Source organism: Dreissena polymorpha, chromosome 8 (genome assembly GCF_020536995.1).
Source record: "Dreissena polymorpha isolate Duluth1 chromosome 8, UMN_Dpol_1.0, whole genome shotgun sequence".
Lineage (NCBI taxonomy): Eukaryota > Metazoa > Mollusca > Bivalvia > Myida > Dreissenidae > Dreissena > Dreissena polymorpha.
In genome coordinates, this window is record NC_068362.1 from 2,075,600 (window position 1) to 2,097,488 (window position 21,889).

At 36.0% G+C, this 21,889-nt stretch overlaps 1 protein-coding gene across 3 annotated transcripts; it reads right to left on the reverse strand.

The window, feature by feature from the left end:
* Positions 1-3,757: 3,757 nt before the first annotated feature.
* LOC127842897 (leucine-rich repeat-containing protein 42-like) lies at positions 3,758-21,752 on the reverse strand. 3 transcript variants are annotated; one of them, XM_052372705.1, is made up of 7 exons: positions 21,709-21,752; positions 21,093-21,365; positions 18,512-18,641; positions 15,792-15,910; positions 15,260-15,354; positions 13,772-13,928; positions 3,758-5,273 (listed from the first exon to the last, which is right to left on the reverse strand). In XM_052372705.1, the coding sequence occupies exons 2-7, from the start codon at positions 21,316-21,318 to the stop codon at positions 4,132-4,134; spliced, it is 1,869 nt and encodes a 622-aa protein (XP_052228665.1). In that variant the 5' UTR covers positions 21,319-21,365; positions 21,709-21,752; the 3' UTR covers positions 3,758-4,131. The 3 variants fall into 3 exon arrangements, with proteins under 3 accessions (XP_052228665.1, XP_052228666.1, XP_052228667.1); XM_052372706.1 differs by lacking the exon at positions 21,709-21,752 and having other exon boundaries at positions 21,171-21,696; XM_052372707.1 differs by lacking the exons at positions 13,772-13,928; positions 21,709-21,752 and having other exon boundaries at positions 5,103-5,273; positions 21,093-21,696.
* Between the last annotated feature and the right edge of the window lie 137 nt (positions 21,753-21,889).

Genomic DNA, 21,889 nt, shown 5'->3' on the forward strand with positions numbered 1-21,889 from the left:
ATAATTTATATTTATCATTTGGTAGGTACAGATCATTTTTACAACTCTCTCTCTCATCATTATAAAATTGTTAAAAATCCGCAACTGTCTGCCAATTTTTTTAACACTGGTCTGTATCGATTCATTTTCGGGTCGAATATCTGACTGGTCTCTTTTAATTTAGCAAAACATACTATTTCATATTCTGTCGTAATAACGTAATAAACACAAAACATTCGAACTGTAAATGAACGACATTCCAGTTTCGCAAGTCCGGTCCTACAAGCATCTTGGATATAAACCTTTGCAGTTGATGTTACATGGGAAAAACACACCTCTCATGATTGACGAGGCTTGTCAGATAGTCCGAGTAATTAATCCGTTAATTAAAGGATGTTTGATCTCGCCCGAAACTAGAGCGCATGTATCTTTTATTTATCCGACCCGTTTTTAATTGTTCGCTTGCGAACAACTAAGGTTTGTACCACGCGTTTCAAAGCCAGTTCCCTCTTCACTACGATAAACATGATAACTCATCATAACTGCCACATCTGCCGCACGGATGCGCGAGAAAGTGTTGTATAATTTATGCAAGAGTTCTTCAACTATATTCATTCACAGATGGAAACATAATGTGAATATCGTATCAAATGGAATATTTTTAGAAAAAAAAATCAGTAAACAATATTTGTATTAAACGTGTCGAGGAAGAGAATGTTTATGAATGATTAAAATAGTCCACTATCTGCTGCGTCTTAATGACGTAGTATCTTTGCTTAGCAAAGGTCATTCATAATCTGACGCTATTAATAGATGCGGGAAAATAAAACTACTGCTGATAAATAGAGAATAATAGGTTAGTGTTGATTATAGATCAGGTTTATCATGCGAGGCTTAGAAAACAAAAAGCACGAGCCTTGGCGAGTGCTTTTTCGTTTTCGTGCCGAGCATGATAAACCTGATCTATAATCAACACTGACCTATTATTCTATTTATCCCACTTTTTATTCAGTAAACTTTTTTTATTTAAACAAAATAAGTTTTCATGAGTGTTTGTCGTACTTTGATAATGACTGTAGTGTAACCAAGGCGAGTGTATTACTCCGCGTTCAAAAAATAACCGCTGATCAAATAATCTTTTTTTAAATCAGAATATCGTTCTGTAACAAAGTGTCGAGGGTTATTAATTACAATTTTAATCATATTGAATTGCAAATCTTAAAGTTTTATGATATCAATATGACATTAAGTTGTTATATACAAGGAACTACATTTGTTTACAACGTAGCCTAACACCACACACAATTCACTTTCGATAACAAACCATCAAGTAGATCACGAGGTGCACAATATTTGCTTCTTTGTTATAATATTGGTTATTTCGTGACGAAATAACAAAGATTACTTGGATTTAAGCTAATTATATACATTTTGAATGTTGAAAGTGGCACCAAAGAATTGTGAGGCAAAGTTGTTCGAACTAGAGAAAGACATTTGCTGGTGAAGTGACTGGGTGGGGCGAACATCAAGATCAACTTGTTCGACGGTAGACAGTGGTTGTCTAGGCTGCATTTCGGCCATAGTTTCGGTGCATGAAGGTGAACAAGAGGAATCTGTTGGATTGTTACATTTACTGGACTGAGCAAGAATGAACACTTTTGCTGCTGTTCAACAGATATGTTGGAATAATTGGTTATGGACTGGACATGTTTTGCCCTGTTATGGCCATGGTTTCAGTGGGTGGAATGTTTGCATTTCGAAGTTTTTTGACCAGGAATTTGCGAACTGAGTGGTTCGTTATTCTCTTGTGCTTGAGAAAGCCGGCGTCTTTTGCCATGGCCTTCAGCATCTGACCTAGCTTGTTGACACCCAATTGTTGACGCAAGAACCACTGGGATGCAGTGTCATTTGTGCGTATTGCCAGGTTGGAAAGATGCTTTGAAGAAAAATCAGATGGACACATATCCGAGTACAGCTTGTAAATTAACACAGGATTTCTTGGTCCAGACGATTGTTTTCTACGGTCAAAGGGGAGCAACTCGAACTGACTTCTTCAAAGGGGAGCTACAACAACAGAACCTATTTGCATAGTGTTAAATTTACCTAATACTAGAGGTTTTAATAAAAATAAATGACAAAAATACACGGGTTTTTTTGCTACTTTTCTTTGTTTTAAGGTCATTAAGATTGACAAACTTTTGAGTGTTTTTATTATTGATGCACTTGGCAAATACAGGTGACGAGGTGCGTGGGAAAAAGTAGTCCCGGTTCGGCAGTTGATGACGTCATTTCGTGCCATTGATTATAGCCTTGCCGTTGATTATAGATGAAATTTAATCAACGGGGCTTTAATCAACCGAATTCGCTGTAAAAGTGGGATAAACAAGTATAGTGGGATGTCCAATATACTATCACGCAACTGTAGCGTAACCTCGTTCATAGCGCATGCTACTACAGCGGGGTTAAATTTGTATGTCTGGGAGACGTTATTTTGTTCTTAACAGATAGCGGCGATCTTTTGTATTAACTGTGCAAACTACGCACTAGTAGAAGGTTAAGTGTGTTTACTTACAGTTTACTTCACAGTTCTCAATTTATAAACCGTTGAACAGGAGTTAACAAAAAATATAGGTATACTATAGACAACAACAAAAATGCTTTATAATCGCTAAAACCGAATATGAAAAACAACTAAATATAACAAGAAATATCTTTTAAAAAGGTAGTCGGCGTAAATGCTGACTTTGTTATAAAATTTGAAATTTATGTTTTTAAATAATTAAATTGAAAACAGAATTTTAGCAATTATGTTTTTTCACTTGTTAGTCGCATATTCACCGCATGAAATGTGTGTTATCATTGTCAAACCACACATTAATGAAGTAGATATTAAAATTATGCTACGAGAGTGCTCATCATATGTGTCCTCACATGCCTTATTATGAGTGTATTTTTTCACCATTGAAATATATCGTATGCTAATATTTGATTTACACACAGTTTTCTTTCCACACATTTAAATCACACTTTCATAGCCGCGTCATGCTAAAATGGGTCTTATGCGTTTCGGCAAGGGTATCTTAAGCCCAACCTGTGTATTTGCGCAGTCTGGTCAGAGGCGATGCTGTTCGCTATAAAATAACTCGATATGTTATGGTCTAATTATGTATCTTCTGACCAGACTGAGAGATACGCAGGCTGAGTGGGCTATATATAAATGGCCGCATATGGAATAAGACCCATTTTCGCATTTGTGGTTGGATAAGTAAACGATTTTCCTCTTATCGTGACACTATACTATTTCGGTAGTGTTTGTTTTCTCATCTCGAAAGCAAAACTGTGTTCATCGATAGTCAATTATACATTCCCTGGACTATTTAGTGAACGAGTACTGACGCTGAAATTCTGCGAGATGGATTTTAACGCATAATTGTAACTGCTCCACAATTTGTGTCGTTTGAACATACAGAGAGTATTTTTACTAACAAGAGCACCACATAACGGGTGCCAACGCTCGGCTGCTGTAGCAGTTTTGAATAAATGCTTGTCAATTTTTTTTTTAGAGGTCACAGTGACCTTGACCTTTGACCTAGTGACCCAAAAATGGGTGTGGCGTGTAGAACTCATCAAGGTGCATCTACATATGAGGTTTCAAAGTCGTAGGTGGAAGCACTTTGATTTTAGAGTCAAAGTTAAGGTTTTAGCACGTGGACGGCGGACGAGTTGGCTATGACAATACCTGAAATTTTATCAGAAAACAGCAGAGCTAAAAATAAACTTTTAACAATTTTGTACATGTATTCACAGTCATAGATTATTTTTCACAAAATTCAAAAAATAATATCATAACAATGTAGAATTAAGTTTGCCGTACACAGTTTATTTTATTTGCTGCGTATTAAAATTATTTAACTGATACATACATTGTACACAAAACCAAAAGAAACCAACTCGAGCAAAATTTCATAACTGCTGTAGCAAAAACATAAAACACGAAATTGAATCATTTGGACACAATGACATTTAAACTTGCCATAAAATGAACAAGATTATCAATTTATTTTCACTTCTAAACGGAATTCACAAACATATTGCATGATCAAAATCTGATCCAAGTTGTTATAAATGATTAGCGAGGACAAAAGGTATTTATTAGTATGCATCTAAAGCATCCAGAATTGAAGTTTTGAGCTTCTTCACAGATTTGTTTCCACATTCTTTATTATCAGTGTCCTGAAGAACTGGATTTTTTTCATTTGTTACACATGAATCCCGTTCAAAATAATTCTCAAACGTTCGTTTCCGACTTATCATATTAATTTTCTTTGTTTTAAAACCATGCTGTGCCTCGCCAAATTTTAAGACAAAATGAGATTTATTTGTGTTCATATCGGAGTTGCCTAACAGCACAAACTGTTTCCTATCTTTACACAACTGTTTTTCTTTTACTTCCACATTGCACTGAGAGATATTGGAAAAATGCTTCTGAGGATTACAGGAAGGATCACTATCCGCTGGCTGATCATTACACATGGAATCTATGTTGACACTTCCTGTGGAGGTAGAACTCTTCAAGAAATTTGGTATAAATGTTGGTTTCAAGGGCAAAAACTCTTGACAATCATTCTTTGTGTACTTTGAAAATTGCATACCCGTTGTCCCAATGTTAGATAGCGCTGCTTTATTTGATTGTTGACATGACATATTTGTTGATTTTGCATCTGCAGGCAGCGGAGCATATTTCAGCTGGCAATGGTTTCCAGTTTTCATAAGACTGCTATGCTGCTTTCCATCCACTGTTCTCCCCTTGACTTCTGCAGATATGTTCAGCAGTGGTTTCAATCTCTTACAAACTCTGCCACCTTTGGTACTTTTGTTACATGGCAATATGTCCTTCCTTGAACTAAGCATGTTTTCACAATTTTCCAAATTGAGAACATGTGTGTTTTGTCCAATAGGAGAACTACAAGATCGCCTGTGTTGTACACTTCTTTGATCCATTGAGACAGTGGCTGTACTTCTCAGAGTATCTAGGGAGTCTAAGAGGCCATGCCCATGAGATACTTTCACATCATGACACGCAGCATATATAGTCATAATAGAGCTTACATGATCCTCGCTTTCTTTAATAATGTCTTGAACCTGTTTCTTTTTGTCATGATTCTGTGCATATGGTATGACGATTGTGCTAGTGGTCACTCCATCATCTTTTACAGCAACTATAAAACCTTCCATGGTTTCATTGGATGATTTTCTTGACCCACAATGCATTAGTTCATCCACCTTTCTGCGATCTGAAATGAGCATACAAATGAATCAATCGAGAAAATAGCCATTACATCAACAAACATGTTCATTATGGTACATTGCACACAAAATTTGATGTGTAATTCAGTGGAATAATGATTGTTCATTGAATTTTAATCTACTATTTAACACAACGCTTTCAAAATTCACATTTATTTAATTAATAAAATTGTCAAGCATACGAGCATTTTCAAGTGCATAAAATATTCTAGACAGTCTTAAGCAAATACTGTTACATAGATACATTGTTAAATAAATAATTTAAATTATGCAATGTGGATGCATATGTATTAACATTGACATACCTGTCTTTCACCATATGACAAAATACTAGTTTAGATGCAATTTGTTCTGTACAAGATATGTTATGGATATGAATGGATCAACTGATTCGATCATGTTGACTTTCTTTATTAAAGTTTAGACTGTTTTATGTACAATGTTTTACTTTACTGGTGATTTGAGAATTGTGTCAGTTGTTATCTTTCTTATTAAATCGAAACCAGAATGCAAACAAGAATGCTGTTGAAATTTAACAATCTTCTTAATAATGTTGAGTTATTAAATCAACACACCTTATTTTCATCTAATTAGATATTAATATTATACGCAACAAAAAATAAAAACAAGACTATTGCCAAGCAATGTATGTTCCCTACCGGCTCCACCATTGTCAGATTTTTGTTGTTGTTGCCATAGCAACCAGAATTTTTGACGTAGGAACAAAATGAAATGACATGCATAATGTCCATATTGCCATCTATCCATGTTTCAAGTTTCATGAAAAAATATGATGCACTTTTTAAGTTATCGCAGGATCCAGAAAAGTGTGACAGACAGACGCACAGAGCGTAAACCATAAGTCCCCTCCAGTGAAACCGGTAGGGGACAAAAAATATTACTGAACTAATAAAGTTTATCCTTGATACAACAATAATGTGATGGCTATATCTGCCAAAATTAAAAAAGAAACAATATTGTAACATTATTATTAGTAAAATTTCATCCCTCTAGCATATGGATGTTAGTTTTGAGAGCTTGCAGTTACATACATGGAATTTCTATGAGCTCAGACTCAAATCCATGAGCCAAGTAAACACTAAATACCAAACATGCATGTACAAGATTTGAAATCCCTTTATATATTCAAAATGAGGTATGTCAAACTATGAAATTCTTAATGGGTAATGTGCATTAATTTTTAACCTTAATATATTAAAACGTTCATTCAATTTAAACAAAACCTCAATTTAAAAAAAATAGAAACAAATACTGCTATTTAAAAGGAGAAATTCAGCTAACAGAGGAATATTCCTATGTATATAAGGTTACCATATTTCATAACATTCCTTAAACCCACTCACACTTTTGCCAGATCAGCTGGTTTACCAGTTACCAGTACTCAGTGCACACACTTATGCCAAACACTGAGAACAGATTTATTCCTATCAGAGGTGGTGAACAGCTGTAGAAAGGATTTCATGAGCCATGTCTTGACAAACATTAACTTCAATTCAGCCCTACTCTGGGAAAACAGGGCTCCTTGCATGTGCGTAAAGTGTCGTCCCAGATTAGCCTGTGCATTCTGCAGCAACACTTTGGCTTTAAAGGAATTTTTCTCTTTAAGGAAGTCTCCTATAAATGAAAATCCAGTTTAGCGGAGAGTCCTCCCTGATTACTGGTAGCCTGTGTGTACTACACAGGCTAGTCTGGGATGACACTGTAGGCACATGCCTTAAGCCCAGTTTTCAAGAACACAGCTTAAAAGATAGAACAGAAAAATGCTTGCACCCATAATCTGAAAATGACGAACAACACCAAAACAGAATTGTGTATAATCTGAACTGTACTCATGAAGTTGGACATACAAAATAAAATGTATAGAGAAATCATTATGACTAAATCATAAATGTAAATATCGATAGTTCAAGTGCAACCTACATTTCTTTGGTGAAACTTATTTTTTTTTTTAAACCAAACGCGAAATTTGTACTTGCTGAGTAATATTACATGCAAATAATTGACGCTTATTTGAGCTCATGAATACCTTATTAGTAATTTTTTCCATATGACCCTTTCCAGATGCCAGCAAATCACTTTGGCATGTTTGTGCATGTTCTATTCAAATTTCCAGTTTGATTGTTAATGAAAGACAACAAGAGGGCCTAAAAGGCCAAAGTTGCTTATCTGAGATACAAAAGAACTGACCTGTTCTGTGCAGCCCAAGATATCATTAGATTAAATGTTCTGACAAAGTGTCATGAAAATTGAACTATAAGAGTTTTTTACTATAGACATTAATAGCAATACAACTTACAAGGAAAAATGCCCCGCCCCCCCCCCCCCCCCCCCCTGGCAGCCATGTTTTTCAACCAGCCAGAACCATTTTAGAACTCATCCAAGCTATCATTGGGACAAATCTTTTGACCAAGTTACATGAAGATCGAAACATCAAATGTTGCCTCTAGAGCGCTTACAAGGTTTTACTATAGCCATATTAGGAAAAATTCAACGCCCCCTGGTGGCCATGTTTTTCAACAGACCAGAACCATTGTTCAACTCATCAAAGATATCATCAGAACAAATTGTCTGACCAAGTTTCATTAAGATTGGACAATAAATATGTCCTCCAGAGTGTAAATAAAGGCACATGTTGACGACTCAAGACGGATGACTGACAAAAGGTGATCACAAAATCTCACCATGCTCAGGTGGGCTAAAAAGAAAACATACCAAGCCATCCTTTGAAACAATGGCAACCATGTGTACTTATGTCATTTTTAGTCCCCTACCGGTTTCACCGGAGGGGACTTATGGTTTGCACTCCGTCTGTCAGTCAGTCTGTCACACTTTTCTGGATCCTGCATTAACTTTAAAAGTTCCTAATATTTTGTCATGAAACTTGGAACATAGATGTCAATATGGACATTATGTTCGTCATTTCATTTCGTTCCTACATCAAAAATTCTGGTTGCTATGGCAACAAATAGACTAGAAATACTGCTGAAATGGTGGTTTTCTGGATCCTGCGATAACTTTTAAAGTTCTTAATATTTTTTCATGAAACTTGAAACATGGATAGATGGCAACATGGACATTATGCACGTCATTTAATTTTTTTCCTACATCAAAAATTCTGGTTGCTATGGCAACAAATATATATATAAAAAATCTGAAAATGGTGGAATTTCTGACAATGGTGGAGCCGGTAGGGGACTTATATTGCTTGACAATAGTCTTGTTAAACATTTTTCTTTACATGAATGAGTATTATTCTTTAAATAATTAAACAATACTGAGGCAAATGTTTAAATTGGTTAAAGCACTCTTCCGCCTTAATTTGAAACCTGGGCCATTGACATTCATTGTTCATTTGTCAAATGCTAATTTATATTTCTGTCCTAGCAAAAATTATTTTTTACACAAAACAATACCTTAACTTGTAAAAACAAAAACAAAATAAAGGCAGCATAATATATTGACACCCTGGCAACCACTACTTATATGCCAATGTATTGAAATCACATACTTAAACTTATTAATAATGAAACATTACTGAAATGCTAAATACAACTTATTCCCTTTTAAATGGCATGGTTGTGATAATTTCTTATTTAAACAAAAAGCATTCTAACATGCTTATACCCATCCTTGTCATATGAAATCATTTGGTCTGCCTTAAGATTACATTAGACTCAGTTATAAATATGGTTTGACTGTAGATAATTACCTCACTCTGGGAAAACTGGGGCATAATGCATGTGAGTAAAGTTTTTTCCTAGATTAGCCTTTGCAGTCGGCACAGACAAATCTTGGACAACACATTACGCACATACATTAAGCCAAGTTTTTCTAGAACAAAACTCATTGAAACTAGAGCTTTGTCACAGACATGATGTATACCCCCACATGCTGCATTGACACAGAATATATTACATGCTGTCTTCAAAACAAGAGAAGCTAATGTATGGCGATTTTTAAGAATTATTATGCCATTATCATTTATGGCCATTTTGACCTTTGAACTCTTGAATTCTTTCGCATGACACGCCATCCGATGACTGTGAACAAAATAAATGTACAGATTCTCTTTATAATCTCACAATGAATGACATAGTTATGGCCCGGACAAGCTCATTTATGGCCATTTTTCAGTGCTCACGCTGCTGCCAGACATTACAGCCAATGGCGATTATTTTATCCAACTGGCTATTATTTCTTAAAATTGTCTAGAAAAAATGGCGATTATTTTATCCTCCTACATCAAAAAACAAAATGCCTCTAAATGTTGTCCGGCGAATGTGAAACGCCTGCAAATCGGGCCATCAAGCAGGAAAAATCGATAACGAGATTACCTGTGTACACACTCGACCCTGTGTATTGTCATACACGCATCAATAACTTTTGCGACATTGTGGCCTAGAGCGTTTTTCTCAATCAGTGTCCGACAGCAGTGATATATTTCAGAAAAGAACGTTTTTAATCTTCCCGTGCTTTACCAATTATCAGAACTGTTAGATCTTTGTTAATTTTTCGCCAATTATTATTTGTTTTTCACGCCGTTTTTTCTGCAATTAGACTACGTTGAACATTGCTTGATGAAATAATTATTTAATCGCCATCAACTAATTATCCCCGTAATTACCGCTGTTTGTCGTCTGCTTTAACACAATTATTTCAATTTTTTACCAGGTAACCTGGTTTTCCCAATTCAAAGGGACCCGGCATATGCCATGGCCAGCTAATTTTAACGAAACACGTGTTTGGAATTACACTGAGATGATGTATTTTAACTCACGCGCTGTGAAGTTAATTGATATGAACATGATCGACATTGCGAACGTGTTATTTTTGGAATAAATCATTTTCAATTGATATTGGCCTCTGCCTACAATAATGCCGCCGATGGCAAACGTCGTATTAGGAGATAAAGTAGTCGAACGATATGCACATTTTAGATTATGCATATTAATATTTATGCCCCCCTTCGAAGAAGAGGGGGTATATTGCTTTGCTCATGTCGGTCTGTCGGTCCGTCCACCAGGTGGTTTCCGGATGATAACTCAAAAACACTTGGGCCTAGGATCATGAAACTTCATAGGTACATTGATCATGACTTGCAGATGACCCCTATTGATTTTGAGGTCACTAGGTCAAAGGTCAAGGTGACCCAAAATAGTAAAATGGTTTCCGGATGATAACTCAAGAACGCTTAGGCCTAGGATCATGAAACTTGATAGGTAGATTGATCATGACTTGCAGATGACCCCTATTGACTTTCAGGTCACTAGGTCAAAGGTCAAGGTCACAGTGACCCAAAATAGTAAAATGGTTTCCGGATGATAACTCAAGAACGCTTAGGCCTAGAATCATGAAACTTGATAGGTAGATTGATCATGACTCGCAGATGACCCCTATTGATTTTCAGGTCACTTGGTCAAAGGTCAAGGTCACGGTGACCCGAAATAGTAAAATGGTTTCTGGATGATAACTCAAGAACGTTTATGCCTAGGATCATGAAACTTTGTAGGTAGATTGATAATGGCTGGCAGATGACCCCTATTGATTTTCAGGTCACTAGGTCAAAGGTCAAGGTCACGGTGACCCAAAATAGTAAAATGGTTTCCGGATGATAATTCAAGAACGCTTATGCCTAGGATCATGAAACTTCATAGGTTCATTGATCATGACTCGCAGATGACCCCTATTGATTTTCAGGTCACAAGGTCAAAGGTCAAGGTCACGGTGACCTGAAATAGTAAAATGGTTTCCGGATGAAAACTCAAGAACGCTTATGCCTAGGATCATGAAACTTGATAGGTAGATTGATCATGACTCGCAGTTGACCCCTATTGATTTTTAGGTCACTATATCAAAGGTCAAGGTCACGGTGACCTGATATATTAAAATGGTTTCCGGATGATAACTCAAGAAGGCTAATGGCTACAATCATAAAACTTCATAGGTACATTGATAATGACTCGCAGATGACCCCTATTGATTTTGAGGTCACTAGGTCAAAGGTCAAGGTCATGGTGACCCGAAATAGTAAAATGGTTTCCGGTTGATAACTCAAGAACGCTTATGCCTAGGATCATGAAACTTCATAGGTACATTGATCATGACTCGCAGATGACTCCTATCCATTTTGAGGTCACTAGGTCAAAGGTCAAGTTAACGGTGACCCGAAATAGTAAAATGGTTTCCGGATGATAACTGAAGAACGCTTATTCCTAGGATCATGAAACTTGATAGGTAGATTGATCATGACTTGCAGATGACCCCTATCCATTTTGAGGTCACTAGGTCAAAGGTCAAGTTAACGGTGACCCGAAATAGTAAAATGGTTTCTGGATGATAACTGAAGAACGCTTATTCCTAGGATCATGAAACTTGATAGGTAGATTGATCATGACTCGCAGATGACCCCTATTGATTTTCAGGTCACTAGGTCAAAGGTCAAGGTCACGGTGACCTGAAATAGTAAAATAGTTTCTGGATGATAACTCAAGAACGCTTATGGCTAGGATCATGACACTTCATAGGTACATTGATCATGACTGGCAGATGACCCCTATAGATTTTCAGGTCACTAGGTCAAAGGTCACAGTGACAAAAAACATATTTACACAATGGCTGTCACTACAACGGAGAGCCCATATGGGGGGCATGCATGTTTTACAAACAGCCCTTGTTTATATTATGCGTATTTCATGTGCAAAACGCCACAATTTTTCGGATTACTGTTTTCGGATACTGTATTTTTTTCGTCGATTATGATTTATTTTCAAAGTTCATAATATTAAAAATAGAATGACGAATACACATGCGGTGTTATGGAAGGTGTGGTTTATAATATTTCGAGTTGTATTCACCAAAAATTGTAATTTGAAAACCTTAAAAAAATTAGTGTAATTAGTAAGGGCTCTGGGTGGGTTGGGGCCTCTGCCCTTAATTCTTATGTGTATGTGACTGTAGCTGAGATCTGGTTTGTTAATTCACACCCACAAAATTGATTGTATTCTTTATTGTAAAGCCATGATAATATTTTATAAGAAAATGGCACACTGATATTATGCTTGTTTTAAAGTGTATATATATATATATATATATATATATATATATATATATATATATATATTATAAGTAAAATGCAATAATCCAGATTGTGAATATTATATAATAAAAGTAAAAACACGTGTCTGGGATTTTAAATATATATTGATTTAGCCAACGCGTTATATAACTTTAATCCAATAGATATACTTTTAATAAAACATAGATAAAATGAGATTCATTGTTTTTTCTTTCTTTATGCCTTCAGTACCTTTTTGCGGAAAAGTCCGCATATGTTTTGGCTATTATTTTTTTAAGGAAAAAAATGATGTCTATTATTTTCTGAAGGCCAGAGTGAGCACTGATTTTTGACTTTTGAACTCCAAGTGTGACCTTGGAGATATTGACGTAATTCTTTCGCATGACACAGTCAAATGAATGTGAACAAATGTATCGAGTAATTTTAAAATCTCACAATGAATGACATAGTTATGGCCCAGACAAGATCATTTATGGAAATTTTTGACCTTTGAACTCAAAAGTGTGACCTTGACCTTGGAGATATCAACGTAATTCTTTCGCATGACACACCGTCCAATGATTGGGAACAAAAGTACTGAGTAATATTTAAAATCTCACAATGAATGACATAGTTATGGCCCGGACAAGATCATTTATTGCTATTTTTGACCTTTGAACTCAAAGTGTTACCTTGACGTTTCAGATATCAACATAATTTTTTCACATGACACACGGTCCAATTATGGTGAACAAATGCCCCAAATTATTTTAAAATCTCACAATGAACGACATAGTTATTGCCAAGACAAGCTCATTTATGGCCATTTTTGACCTTTGAACTAAAAGTGTGACCTTGACCTTGGAGATATCGACGAAATTCTTTCGCATGACACACCGTCCAATGATGGTGAACAAATGTGTCAAATGATTTTAAAATCTCACAATGAAGGACATATTTATGGCCTGGACAAGCTCATTTATGGCCATTTTTGACCTTTGAACTCAAAGTGTGACCTTGACCTTAAAGATATCGAAGTTATTCTTTCGCAGAACACACCGTCCGATGATGGTGAACAAATGCGCCAAATGATTTTAAAGTAGCACAATAAATGACTAAAAGTTATGGCCCGGACAAGCTCATTTGTGGGCATTTTGACCTTTGAACTCAAAACTCTAAGTGTGACCTTGACCTTGGAGATATTGACGTACTTCTTTCGCATGACACACCGTCCCAGACATCATCCAGATACAACTTCTGACCAAGTTTGGTGAAGTTGGATGAAATTTTCGGGACAGACAGACCGACCTACCGACCGACTGACAAAGTGTCTCCTATATAGCCTCCATTACCAATGGTAATAGGGGTATAATAATGATGCTTGACAAAATAAGTAATCAAAAGGCCTACAAAATCCAGAGGATTTCTTGGGTTTCAGATTCTTCAGCCTCTGAGCGTTATTCTCCTTCCAAGTCTTGATAACAGGCTGGGCCCACCCTTCTGTCCCTATTACCATGGTGACTGGCCTGACTTCCTCTGAGCATTTCCACGGAGACACAGGCACTGGCTGAATATCAATCAGTAAGAATACTTGGAAAATGGGGCTTAATGCATGTGAGTTAAGTGTTGTCCCAGATTATCCTGTGCACTATGCACAAGCTTATCAGGGACGCCTCTTTCAGCCTAGACTGGATTTCCATTAAGAAAAGACTTTATCTAAAAAAACTATAAAAAAAAATCCATAAAAGCAAAAAGTGTTGTCCCTGATTAGTCTGTGCAGACTGAACAGGCTTATCTGAGACGACACTTAACACAATTGCATAAGGCCCCATTCTTCCTCAGCCCAAGTTTAAAAACTACCATAAAAGTATGACACCAGGTTGTGCTTAGAAAAAGATTCAGGACAAGATAGGTAAGAGGGGTGGGGAATGGTGGATGCTGGTCACATTATTTGAAATTGTTCACACTAATAAATGCTGTATGAATAAGTAAATGATAGGAAATAAAAGAATATATGCGAGTTAATTTCTACTTGGGGATTATGAAAAATGCCATATTATTATTTATCAAAATATATTAATGGTAGTCCAACGTCAGATTTGTGTCTCCTGTTTTTTAGCATATCTTCATGAAAATACTATTGAAGAGTATAGGAGATATAGAGCAGACAGGAAAATGGATAATCAAAGCTTTTACCTTGAAGTACAACCTGACCAGACCATAAGCTGGCATGATAAACCCATGTCTAAGACTCTTATGCACATAACTGATTGCCCTAAATATATGCGGCAAGTTTCATGAATATCCTTCAAAAGGTATGGGAGATATGGAACAGACAAGTAAATGGAGTCTTGAACCTTTGACCTTGATGTAGAACATTGACCTTGAGGCAATATTATAGACATTTGAGGAAAGTTTCATGAAAATCCTTCCAAGTGTGTAGGAGATATGGAGCAGCCACTGAAGTGTTATGGACAGACTGACGGATAGGCAAAGGGCCTATAATGCCACCTACCGCTTTGCGGTGGGATATAATCAAAGAAAATATTTTTTGGTTAATATGGAGGAGGGTAATATGAAGCACTCTACTGCAGATGTTTGCTGGATCTTTCCTTATTACTGGACCATACAACAATTGCATTTGAGCTTTGCACTAGGAAAACGGAGTTTAATGCATGTTAGTAAAATGACGTCCCAGATTAACCTGTGCATTCCACACAGGCTAATCAGGACTTTCCGCCTAAACTGGATTTTTTTCAAAGAAGAGACTTCCTTCAAACAATAAATAAAAAACAGGGAAAGTATTGTCCCTACAGGATAACCTGGAACAACACTTTAAGCACATGCATGAAGCCCTGTTTTACCAGAGTGCAGCACATTTTAATATATATCACTCACTACTTTACTGCTTGGACCATTGGACAAAACCACCCTTGTTAGTCTGGGAAACTGGGTGAAGTATTTCAGGCAGAGAACAGACACACCTGTGTTTCCTGGAAAAACAAACAAACAATATTAACCAGATCGGCAACATATCTTTACGAGCTGACTGATTTCAGTTGCTGAAGACATATACAGTAATATAAACAGTCCAAGTATGCAGGTTCAGTAATTGGTTGAGATTGCAGCTTGTGTCCCAATATAAATTTAATACCCTGTATCACTGTGCGGGGTACAGATGAAACCTTGTAACCAATTAATTTTTCAGTCTCCATCCTTAATTTTATAACAGTTGAAAACTTTACTGTATTATATAACATAGTCTCATTTACAACTGTGACGTTATTTTACCTTACTAACCTAAAATAAAAAGCTACTTACCTAATATGACAAATTAAAAAGTCAACATGTGACGTAGCTGAGCCAATTAAAAACGAGTATTTTGTACGAGGTAAAATTATGAGTATACATAATATGAAATGATGAATACGTGAAAGATCAACCACAGAAAGTCTGCTGGGTCCATGTTTGAACATTCTAAATGGAATAGTCAGCTTTTGAATGCCAGCATCAGTGATGGAATTGCCTTTCAAACACAGCTGCTCCAGACTGAAACATGTCATGTACTGTTATTGAAAAGTGTTCTTAAAAAGTAGGTTTAAGCCAAGCAGGAAAGGTTGTTTGGCTAATTTGGAAAATTCAGCCGCCATCATTAAGAAGTGCATTAAGTAATCTGGCTGGTAATGAACTTAATCTAGATTATATGCCCAAAAACATTGTCACCATAAAGATGCAATTTAAAGTGTTTAAGTTAAGTTTAAGTTAAGTGACTGGATATGTTTTTGGGGGCAAAATTTGGTAATTTAAAGGGGCTGTAACTCATAAGTGCTTCAGGCTATCTGCTTGATTATTGAACTTGATGGTGATTATATGCCCACTAACATTTTCACCAAGAAAGATGATGAAACGATGTTTAAACATTTTTTTTATATTTAAGGGCCATAATTCTAAGTGCTTAACCTGATCTGGCTGGCTTGGCCATAGGCTGAGATCATATAACAGCAAACATTATCACCAAGTTTGATGTCAGATTAAAACTATTTGAGATAGAGAGCGGACACCATTATTTTACACTTTTTTATATAACGCAATGGCCATAACTCAGATATGATTCAGGCAATCTGGTGGGTAAGAAAACTTTGCTGAGACTATAGACCCAGAAACATTGCCATCATATTTCATGATTATCTGATTAAAACTATTTGAAGATCGAGCGAACACCTTTATCTCCTTGAGCCATCACCACAAGTTTTCCCATGATAAGCCTGGTTTTTGTAACAGGTGAATATTAGAAGTAGGTAGTTTTTGGCTGAAGATAATGGTCCCTATCACTGGAACAAGTAACTACGCTATTCTCAATTAAATGTCTGTAAATCATAGCATTCATTGAATTTGATATTTGTGTATTTCATTTCATATACAAGAACAAAAACTGTAAATAACTAGAGCTTTGTCACAGACGTGACGTATACCCCCACATGCCGCATGACAAAGACTATTTTGCATGCTGTCTTAACAAAACGAGAATTTAATTTATAGTGATTAATTTATAGTGATTTTTAAGAATTATTATGCCATTATCATGTATGGCCATTTTGACCTTTGAACTCTTGAATTCTTTCGCATGATACGCTCTCTAACGACTGTGAACAAAATTAATGTACAGAGTCATATTAAAATCTCACAATGAATGAAATAGTTATGGCCCGGACAAGCTCATTTATGGCCGTTTTTGACTTTTGAACTCCATGTAAGACCTTGACCTTGGAGATATCGACGTAATTCTTTCGCATGACACATTGTCCAATGATTGTGATCAAATGTACCGAGTAATTTTTAAATCTAACAATGAATGACATAGTTATGGCCCGGATAAGATCATTTATGGCCATTTTTGACCTTTGAACTCACAGTGTGACCTTGACGTTGCAAATATAGACGTTATTCTTTCGCGTGACACACCATCCAATTATGGTGAACAAATGTGCCAAATGATTTTAAAATGTCACAATGAACGACATAGTTATGGCCCGGACAAGCTCATTTATGGCCATTTTTTACCTTTGAACTTAAAGTGTGACCTTGACCTTTGAGATATTGACGTGATTCTTTCGCGCGACACAAAGTCCAATGATGGTGAGCAAATGTGCCAGATGATTTTAAAGTCTCACAATAAACGGCAAATAAATGGCCGGGACAAGCATTTGACCTGTGAACTCAAAGTGAAACCTTGACCTTGGAGATATTGACGTAATTATTTCGCGCGACACACCTTCCAATGATGGTGAATAAATGTACCAAGTCATTTTAAAATCTAACGATAAATGACATAGTTATGGTCCGGACAAACTTTCGATTAAAAACGCTCTAAGTGACCCCGTGAACTAGTTTTTGACCAAGCATGACCCATATTCAAATTTGACCTAGATAACATCTAGGTACAACTTCTGACCAAGTTTGGTGAAGATCTGAAGAAATTGTCGAGACAGACCAACAAACAGACAGACTGACAAGTGACTCGTATATAGCCCCCATTACCAATGGTAATGGGGGTATAATCTCTCAAGCCTCGATTGACCATTTGTCAAAATTAATATAAAATATATGATTTTCAATGCAAAACAATCATAAGCAAAGTCTTATATAAAGCCTTTCAGGCTTTTGTCAACAAAACATATTTCAATACCTGAATAAAAATCTTATTAAATTCAAGAAAATGATGTTTCTTTAAAAACTATTTTTTGTAATAAATATATTTAATCATATTTATGTTCAAAAGCATTTGATGCAAATGGAATAAATACTTTTTTAGGCTTGGTACAACCTAACTCTATTAATTACATTTACTCCAGAGGCTCAGAGGCTATTGAATAAAAACAAACCACCCAATTAAGTGTTTCCAGAGTGTTAGTATTTAAATGCATATTTTATGGGGGAAGGTGTTGGTAAGATGTTAATAACAAACTATGCATGAATATTATTTTCTTGCAATACTTGTGGACAGGGGCTTTTATTTATGTTATGTCTCAAGCTAAGACTTTCTTTGGAAGCTTTCAAACATGCTCCCAAGAAACGTACCTTATCATTCTAACCAGGTACCTCTATCAGTTTTAATTTCATTTTCCAAATTGACAAACTATATTACCATACCTGTAGAGGTGCGCTATGTGCTGTAGGAGTTCATGATTATCACCTAGACCACAGTGAGATAGGTCCAGACAATGGAGGTCCTGAAATTTTATTATGGCTTCTAGATGATAATTCAGACATAGGTGCTCACCTGAAATGTATAGGAACTGCTTTAGTCTTATTTATAAGACGCGCAAAGAATTTAGAGATACTTTTTATATGGGCTAAATTCTAACTTCTTATCAGGGAAAAGTCATTATGTGGAAGACACCAGATAGTTTAAATTTTCATAAATTTGCGTAAAATTGCAAAATAACATTACCAACTCATAATGTTTTAGTTCAGAAGTCCATTTTTATCTCAAATATCTTCGAATTGAAGTTAGAAAGGCATAAATTCTTCAGTTAAACTTCTGCTTAAATCGCAAAACAATCACTGACCTGTCGCCATGTCATGAAACTGATTTAAATATGAACCAATCAGAAGAAGGCATTACGGTGTAACGTGTACTAGTACGGTGCACGCGTAATTTTATTTAACATTAGCTTTTAACACCGACTTTTACCTAAGTAGATCTAGTATGCTCATCTTTGTCGATTTAATAAGCATATGTTCAAAACAGATATGGTGCAGTTTCTATTCACTCTTCTAAGTTTCAGCAACTTTTTATGCATGTCTTTTCCGCACCTCTGTCTGTGTTGTTTTATGTACTTACATTCTACCTTACATAGGACGGTATACTGTATGATCTGTATCACTATTATTTACGTACCGTATACAAATAAAAGATGTTGTTTATTTCAGAACGTTTTAATTGTCACTTTAGAAAAAAAAACAATGCTTAATTAATCCAGAAAAGTATAATAACATCCGTTTACTATATAACGCTCTGCACCACAACAGACGAACGCAAACTGTATTTTACGCAGTTTATTCTTCCACATGCTTTACATCGAGGCTGTGTTATTGATTTATATCTACACAGCGAGCGAATCGACAGATATTGAAAATTTGAATAGTCGATGGATTTAAATTGCTCAGGCATGCAAAATTAAAAGTGTCATTACATAATTTTTACGGAACATTATCGAGCAATGAATGATCCACACAGGTATGTAAATATTATTGCAATCCGTTGATATTTAGTGTCTGATATCGGGGCTTGAATGTTGCGCACAAAATCCTTGTGAAACAATATAGACAAAGAAGGAAAACTTTCCACCATTGTTTGAGTCCTTCCCCGGTTGTACGCTCCAAATATCACCAATATAAAAAGTAGCTTAATATTTGAGAGCGTCAACAAGTTGGACTAGGAACTGCTTATACCAGTCTGAATATCTCAATTAAATGAAGCTGTGCATCCAGTGACCATAGTGATGTATGGAGTCAGGGTTCGACATTAACTTTTTTTACAGCAAGACCGTCGGACCAGCTCCTCTTAAAATGAACTAGCCCGAACCTGATATCTACTAGACAACAAATGACATAGCAAATGAACACAATTGTGTCATGTAACTGTTTAATCAGGATTTATCAGTAAATAATCAGTGAACACCAGATTTTTTTGATACATAGAGTAAAACAATACAATAAAACTTTTTTTTTTGCTTTTCTCCGTCAAATTCAATCCATGGGAACCGACTCGATTTTCCATCTAGGATAAAATGGACATTTTCGTGTTTCTACGTATTTACGTTTCGTGCCAGTTTAAGCGTCGGATTCTTTTTTATTAACTGATTTGTCGGACGAAAATCCGAAACTTGAACAAAGCCATTCTTTAAATTACATTCTCTTGTCTGCTGCGCAAAAATGTTTACATTGACGATACCGATTTTCGATAGAAGTTGTAAAATCATGCTCTGCAGTTTTACGACACTGCAGAAAATCATTAATATTCATGACAACATGACCAATCGAAACAAGCAATTTCTGCAGGATGCTCTCCTTTGCGTCTAAAAATAGCAATGAATCATGTGAATGCTCCGCGTTCATTTAAATACACTAGTTTTGTTTTAATGTAAATAACAAATACGAGAGTAATTTTACTTATAAAAAATAAAGGTTTTCACAGCAGTTAGTTATAGTTATATGAATCAGTATAGATTTGTCTATGTACGACCAGTCGGACAAGCTAGCCCGCAGTTTTACTAGCCCGACAACGGATCTTACTAGACAATGTCTGTCGGACGTGCCTTAGTGTCGAACCCTGGGAGTGGGAAACTGCACAGCGTATATATGCATTATAAGGCAAAGGTTTTGTTTTTTTTCCAAAATAAGAAATCCACATAAAAACGCGGTGGTGTAGTGGATGAGGTGTCCGCCTAGCGATCGGGAGTTCGTGGGTTCGAACCCCACTCGTGACGCGTTCTCATTAACTCCTCCATAGACACCTAGTACTGGTTCTTCCCAGGAAACGGACTCGATAATGTCCCTCTGCCTATAATGCTCGAAAGAGCGGTTGGCAGTATACAAAGAAAGAAAACATAAGTTTTAAACCAAGAAATTTCATGCAGACAAATATAAATGATTTTTTTCAGTAACTCACACAACACGCATGTCTATTGCTAAGTAAACAAACAACACAACACAACTGGTACAGAACCTGCCATATTCAAACTGTACATCAGCTCTTCTCCAAATGCCTCACTGAAAACATTCAGGGTCTGGTCTGCGTACTCACGATCATCAAAGAACCTCGGCTGCATGATAGCTGTGCTGAAGATCTTTTCTCCAATCTGGGATGGAAACCCCACAAAGTCCTCGACCTTGTCCACATTGTAGGCGATAAACAATATGCACTGGTCAAACAGAGACTGGGGTGAAGACATGATAGTAATGGCTGGATTGTATCATATGAATGCCTTTAGATAAGCACCTGAAAAAGATTCATTTATAATTAAATATAATTTATTTATTGTGGCAATTGCCAAATGTTGGGAACGAATAGTTTTTTATGAAAAAAAAACTGAATGCTTAGTTCCGCAAATTAAATTCCGCAATCACTGCTGGGCAATTGAGCTATGCAAAAAAAATTAAGTTATTGAAGCCAGAACTAAACTAGGACACTTTGTAAAATAAGACTGTTACAGTAGAATAAAACAACTTCTGAATATTTATTAATCAAATGTGTTGTGCTTTCCTGGTGAGCCTATTCAAATTTAGACCATCAATTATTGAAATAAGACTTGTTAGACACTGTTTTACACGTCCGTTTTCACCTGTCAAATTTTCCCTCAAAAAAGTTCTTGTTTGAAAGTTTTAGCTCGACAGAAGTTTTACCGGCTCATATCAAATTCCCGATTAAAAGGTACTTTAAGAAATGATTTGTAAATGAAAGAGATCATCTTATAACAAAAAAATAAACATAAATATTTTAATAACGTCAGTTTTACTGACGTC